Raw genomic sequence first — 6,383 nt, forward strand, 5'->3', positions numbered from 1 at the left:
TATAGACTCACAGAGAAGCCCTCAGAGGAAACATAGTTGTCGCCTCCCCCAGGAGCCTACAGGGCTGGTTTCTTGCTGCCTGCTGTTCAGGTCCTCGGAAGTATGATTTCTTCTTCCCCCCATGAAGCCAGCCAGATACGTGTTCTCAGCACCACTTGGGAGTCCTCAAAACACTCCTCAACCGTGTTGAGCAATCAAGGCCAATGTGTAGAAAACAGCGTGGTGTATTATACGGTCAGGAGCAGGAGGGGAAAGACAGGATGATTCTGTTCTGTTTTATTGGGTGTTTGGTTTGGTTTGGTTTTGATGAGGGGAGAAAACTAAGCAAGCAGTTTCTCAACCAACAGAGAGTATTTGCTGGCTTGTGCCACTCTTACCTGACTGTTAGGAGGGCCGGGGAGAAACGTGTAAGTCTAGGAGTCAGGAGAAAGTGCCACATACATGGTAGGGACTTGATGGCTCCAGAGCTCAAGCCACTGCCCTCTCATCAGCCTCCTGTCAACCATGATCTGTGTTCCTCTTTAAGTTAGAATCCAGATCAAATACCGAAGTACCGCCATGTTTTCCAAGAGGGAGCTAGTGAAATTAAATCAGCTTGGAAAATGACTTGGGGACGTAAATGCTGTCCTCATCTTCTTCTCTCTGCCCTTCCCTCTTTTCATTATGCCTGCGTCTCCCAGCTCAGCCCAGATTCTTTAGTTCTGTACAGCTGCAAAGATCTAACCTCTTAGAGCAACTGGCCTTACATGACTGCCTTCAGACCTAGCCTCCCTGGGGTATTATGGTTGCTCAAGAATAAATTGGTAAAATAGAAGAAACTAGCAAAATATGCAAGGAAGGTATTTTCTTTCAGATGGCTCTCACAGGGGCCTGTTGCCTAGGGTAACGGGTGGAATCTGCACTGTGCACACAGCCACCCACCCACACCTCCCCTTTCTCACATTCATAGGTGACCTCAGAGTGCTTGGCCTTCATGACAGGGAGAACATGTGTTAAAAGCCTAAAATGGAAAATTCGGAAAAACAAAGATTCTCCTACCCCTTGGAAATCTGTGACTGCCATGGAGACAGGGCAGTCTTACTTTTCTTTCTTATCAGAGACCAGACCATCCTCATGGTAGCACAATTGTCCTTTGCAGAATTAGTGTCATTTGAGAGTACATCGTCTGAGGATATTTTCCAAACCCATATTCATTCAGTCCTTTACTTTTGGCTATGTGCCAGGACTCAGACCAGATACAAAGGCGAAAAGGCATATTCCTATCCTCTAAGAGCTCACCTTTCAATGAGCCAGACAGACCTGAACACAAACAAAAGTGATTAGAATACTTACATTAAGATCCCAGGTCTGTCTGGGTGCAAGGAGTGCTGACTCATGGTGGTGGTCAGTTCAGCCTTGCAGCATCGAGATCAGGAAGGTTTCAGAAAGGTGGGTGGCCTAGAAACCAAGAACTGAAGAGCAGCAGGAGAGGTGAGGGGAGGCCCCCCATCTATCAAGAGGGCCACCAGAGCAAATTCACAAACCTGTAAAAGGACAGGTGGTAAACATTTCAGGCTTTGAGGGTCATACAGTTTCTGTTGCAACTATTCAACCCTGTCACTGTGACATGAAGCCAGCCCTAGATAATATATAAAAAAAATGAGTGGGCTGTATTCCAATAAAGCTTTATTTACAAAGTCAGGTGGTGGCTGGATTTGACCATGGGCTCTAGTAGCTGAGGTTGCTGCAGATGGGCAAAGGTATGTGTTGGAAGGGTCCTTCAGCCAGGCGTCCGTCAACCTTGATGCTCCTGACCCCAGGAATCTAATTCAGGTATCCCATTTTTCCAAGACTGAGGTAAGTACCCCATTATTCTCAGGATTGATAATTGAAGTCAACATCATCTTTCTCTCACATAATGGGGGGAATTTGAACTACACAATCTATGGTCTCTTCCAGCTCTGACACTTTCCATAGTTCTACCACAGTAAGCATCTTTTTTTCTTAAGTAGTAGAAATGGGCATGCACAGGGAAAATATAGGAACTAGAAAGAGAAGAGTGAATCCAGATACTGAAGAACATGTCAAATCCTTTCCCTCCCTCCCACTAACACAAAACAATGGCTCTATGAAGTGAATAGATATGCCAAGTGGAATAATTTGTAAGCACTAATAATTAATAATAATAGCTAATATTTACCAAGCACTTACGGTATACCAGCTTATTATATGTATTGGCTTATTTACTCTCAACAATAGCCCTGTGAGGCAGGAACTAGTACCAGCTTTCAGGAGAGGCAATGAGGCTCAGAAGGCTTCCAGAATCACAGAATTCCAAGGTCACAAAGCAGAGCTAGAATTCAAACTGAGCTAGGAATCTTAGCCTCTGCGGCTCCTCCTTCCATAAGGACACCCTCCCAACCTGTAGAGACTGCCTCAGTGGGAAGACTGGCTCCAGTGGGCTGTGGGGCCCCACACACTCTCACATGCCCCTAACAGAACAACCAGATACCACCGTAGCACACCCTGGCGATGCCCATCTTCCTGTGTTATCTCTGGTCTTAACCACAGAGCCCAGGGATCAATTTATATAGGGTATTCTACCAGCGGCAGACTAGTGGAACAGGAGATTCCTCCACTGAAGTGCATCTGAAATGTACTTTCAAACTGCTGACATGCCAAGAGGCATTCCTCAGCGCTAGTCCCAGCCCCAGGGATGGACTCCACTCACCTCTCCTGCTTGGCCCCGATGTGGTCCACAGCATCAACCACAGGAGCTCAGCTCTAACTCGGAGCCTTCAGACACACGCTGGTCACCAGTTGGATACATCTTACTCTAGTATTAGATACTAGGCTTTCAGAAACAAGATTCTCTAAACATTTTTGTCTTTGTATCAGTAATTTGGACCAACAATTCAGCATAAATTCTGAATATTTTCCCATAAAGTGAAGTGATTATGTTCTTCCGCTATGAGAAAATGGAACAACGAGGTACATTCTCTGGAGGTTTAATATTCTGTAGGTTGAGATTTTGCCATCCCATTAAATCCCCCCAAATAATGCTTTCTTTAAATTCATGCTAATTTACAGAAGATAGCCCTCATGGAGATATGTCAGTCAAGACTGTTTGACTTTAGAAAATAATCTAAGGCTATAAAATGGATCAAAAGTATGCAATGTAGGAATTTTCATTGTAAGAGGAACCCAACCAAAACAGAAACTGTGTTCTAGCCCAGCATCGTAAAGGTGGGAAGGGGCTAGGGAGCTCATGTTTATTAAAAGCCTGCTACCCACATGCCCAGGTAATGCACACAGCAGCTTTCTCACACCAGCCCTATGAGGTAAGTATCATTTTTTTCACTTTACAGATTCAAAACCCAAGGCATAGTAAACCCGATCTTCCCAAGGTCACACAGCTAGAAAAGTCACCAGTAGCCAATCCAGGTCTGTCTGGCTTCCTAAGAAACTTCCGTGGGGCCCGCAGGGCATCAGCTGCCAGAAAAACACCCACAGAAGTCATTTCATATAGAAATGAGCCCAGAACTGGAGGTGAGAATCTGCACAATGTTGCCTCCAGGCACAAGAATCTAAAAAGGAGAAAAACTTTTTTTCCTTTAATAAGTAAACATCGGAGACCTTTAAAAACACTGCTCTTCCTTCTACCACATTGGCCATATCCAGAGTGTTCAGCCACTCATCATCCTCTAATTCTGCACACAAGAACCAACCCGAGCTCTCCCCTTTCAGACCCACCCCACCTCCAACTCCCTGCCCTCAAGGCTTCCAGCAGAACCCTGAGACCACAAGAACGTGACCTTGTGAAAAGTTGAGGAAAGAAGCTCCAAATTGCCCGGAACATACAGGCTACTTCTACAAGCCAGATCTCAGCTGCAAAGTCCTAAGGAGAGGAGTCACATTTCCACACTGTCTCCTTTCATCCCACCAGGTCAGAGTCTACAGAGGACAAGTGAATGGGTGGGGACTTCTGCAGCCCGCTGTGCCTATCAATGAACAGGAAGGCTGCAGGGCGCAGTCAATGAGATCTACACAGCTCGCAGATCATCACAGGGGCTAGCTGGGTTTTTAATGCCTTTTAAAGGAAACCACAGCTATTTTGGAAGTGTGGCGTAGGCTTAAAAACCTTGCTCCAATGAGTGTTTCACTCAGTGTGCGGTTGATTAACTGTGGCTGAATGAAAAGCGAACTGGTCCAGAATGATGGAGGAGAAAGCATGACATTATGCTGAGAGGCTTTCTCTAGCTCTCAGCCGCTTCTTCAGTAGAGATTAGGTGAGACCCCTTAGCCCACAAGGTCTGCCACTGGTGATTCATATAAGATAGAGAGAAGTTAATGATGGGGGCACATCTTACTTGGTCCCATAGAAAAAACATCTACTTGAGTGTTGGTGTAGATACATGCTTCTCAGAACGATTTGGCTCACAAAGGTCTCTGGGCTTGGAGTCTGGCTCCTTGGGGTTCCATGCAGCAAGACCCAGCATCTTACTGCATGAGTTCCTGCTCTTGTCCATCCCCTGGAAAGTCGTGATGCTGTTAGATAAGCCTAAAAGAAGTAGGAATCGCAGAAAAGACCCACCTCTTTTTCCTCTCGACTCTCCTCCCTCCCCCATCTTTAGGCACAGAGTACCAAGACATTGAGACTGAGAAAACCTGCCCCGAGTCACAGTCACCTTCAGAAGACTCCTTTGTGAGAAGCTGAGGGCCTGGCCCTCATCCTCTTCCTGCAGAGAACAGCCCACCACCACCCACAGACCTCGCGGGCCTGACTTAGCGTGCTCTGCCCTGCCCAGGAGCCTGAGGGTCCCTGTGTGGACTATCTGGCCAGTGTGTGGTCCTTCGAGGCCCCAAGCACAGGCCTATGACAAGGACTAAGGAGGCTGGTGTGGTCAGGAGTCCTCCGGACCCTTGGAGTAGGCATTTTTCCTGGGTTGCTGGAGAGTAATGCCAACCTGGTGTGCAAATTCCTTCTCACCTACACCTCCCCTGGCTCCAGTGGGGATGGCCTGCTGACACTCTTTAGAAACCCCCCTCTTGAGAATGCTTCTCTGACCGATGGCTTCTGAAATCAGCTGAGGCTAGATTTCAATGGGAGGGGGGTAAAATCCTCCTGTTTCACAGAAGGGAGTGGGGGAAAAAAGCACATACTCAATAGATTTTGAGTGTGGTATTCTGTATTTTTGCAGCTTCTATTTTCCAGATGAGCAGTTTAGAAATATGCGATGTAAAGTACATACTGTACGTTTGCTGAAGATTATATTAAAAGCATTATTTTAATTCTTCCTCCGTCTCATGCTGTAATCTCTACTATCGTTCTCTCTTGTGTCTTTGGTTAGAACAACACTCAAAGATTCTTTAAGCGAGTGTGTCTGGCTGTGTTCTACATTTATGGGCTTTGAGCTGTTCAAAAGAGCACAAGCTTCAGAGCAGACCTGGCTTCAAGTCCTCACCCAGCACTTGCTACTCGTGTGGTGTTGAGCCAGTGATCTGACGCCTCTGAGCCCCAGTTTCATCATGTGTAAACTGAAATATTGACACCTGCTTTAGGCCCTTGTGATAAGACTTAAATGAGGTCACGTGTGATGCCAGCTAACACAGAATAGTACTTGATAAAATGGTCATTGGTCATCACTAGCCCTACCTCTGGTGGCAATGAGATGCACCACAGCACTGCTAACAACTCCGAGTGATACACTCCGTGGTCCTGGACTTCATCATCTGGTTTTCCTTCCTGATTCTCCTACTGTCTATAAACCCGGGGAGAGCATGGAACGGCTTCCTGTCAGCATATACCCACAGTATAATGCGTAACATTTGATGGATGCCAATATGTAATTGAATGAACGATGAGTGAACAGCCTCAGCCCTATCAGCCTGTGGGCTTTGACTTCAGTCCCACTCCTCGGAGTCAATAGTAGCATTTGCCTCCCCTCTTCTAGGTCTGTAGACCCTCCTACAAGCCTAACCCCATGGATGGAGCTCTGATTGCCTTCCCAGTCCTGCCAGGCTTCTCGCTTTCAGCTAGCTTCTCCTCCACATCCTTAGTCCTCTAGCCAACTGACATGCATCTTAGGGTCCCTGCTATATTCATCCCATCACTGGTCAGACTGGAATGCCAGGTACTGACCCTTTGTCTTCTGGGGAAATGGCCCCAGTCCTTTTCTGGGGCTTGTCCTCCTGACTGACCCACTTTCATCCTACCTATTTCCAGTCTGAATCTTCCACTCTGTCCTCTACAGCGCCCATCATCCTTTGCAGCCGAGCTCTGCTGAAATCAAAGCTTCTCAAGTTCCTATCCCTGCAAAACCTCACCGGCCTCAGCCCCTGCACGGTTTTCACTTGAGTCAGAGGAGTCAGGCAAGAATGTGTTTCATTGAGCTACCTTCTCT

The 6,383-nt window shown here is 46.8% G+C and overlaps 1 protein-coding gene across 2 annotated transcripts in view; it reads left to right on the forward strand.

The window, feature by feature from the left end:
- SLCO3A1 (solute carrier organic anion transporter family member 3A1) overlaps window positions 1-5,275 on the forward strand; it is a 262,731-nt gene extending 257,456 nt beyond the window's left edge. The window contains exons 11-12 of one of the 2 annotated variants that reach the window (XR_012127194.1): window positions 3,727-3,925; window positions 4,614-5,275. Coding sequence is in view for 1 of the 2 variants with exons in the window: in XM_037000571.2 (XP_036856466.2) it covers window positions 4,614-4,696 (83 nt within the window). In the remaining variant the exon portion in view is untranslated. The remainder of the gene's footprint in view (window positions 1-3,726; window positions 3,926-4,613) is intronic. The other variant, XM_037000571.2, reaches the window with a different exon arrangement.
- Window positions 5,276-6,383: the final 1,108 nt, after the last annotated feature.

This window comes from Manis javanica, chromosome 18 (genome assembly GCF_040802235.1).
Source record: "Manis javanica isolate MJ-LG chromosome 18, MJ_LKY, whole genome shotgun sequence".
Classification (NCBI taxonomy): domain Eukaryota; kingdom Metazoa; phylum Chordata; class Mammalia; order Pholidota; family Manidae; genus Manis; species Manis javanica.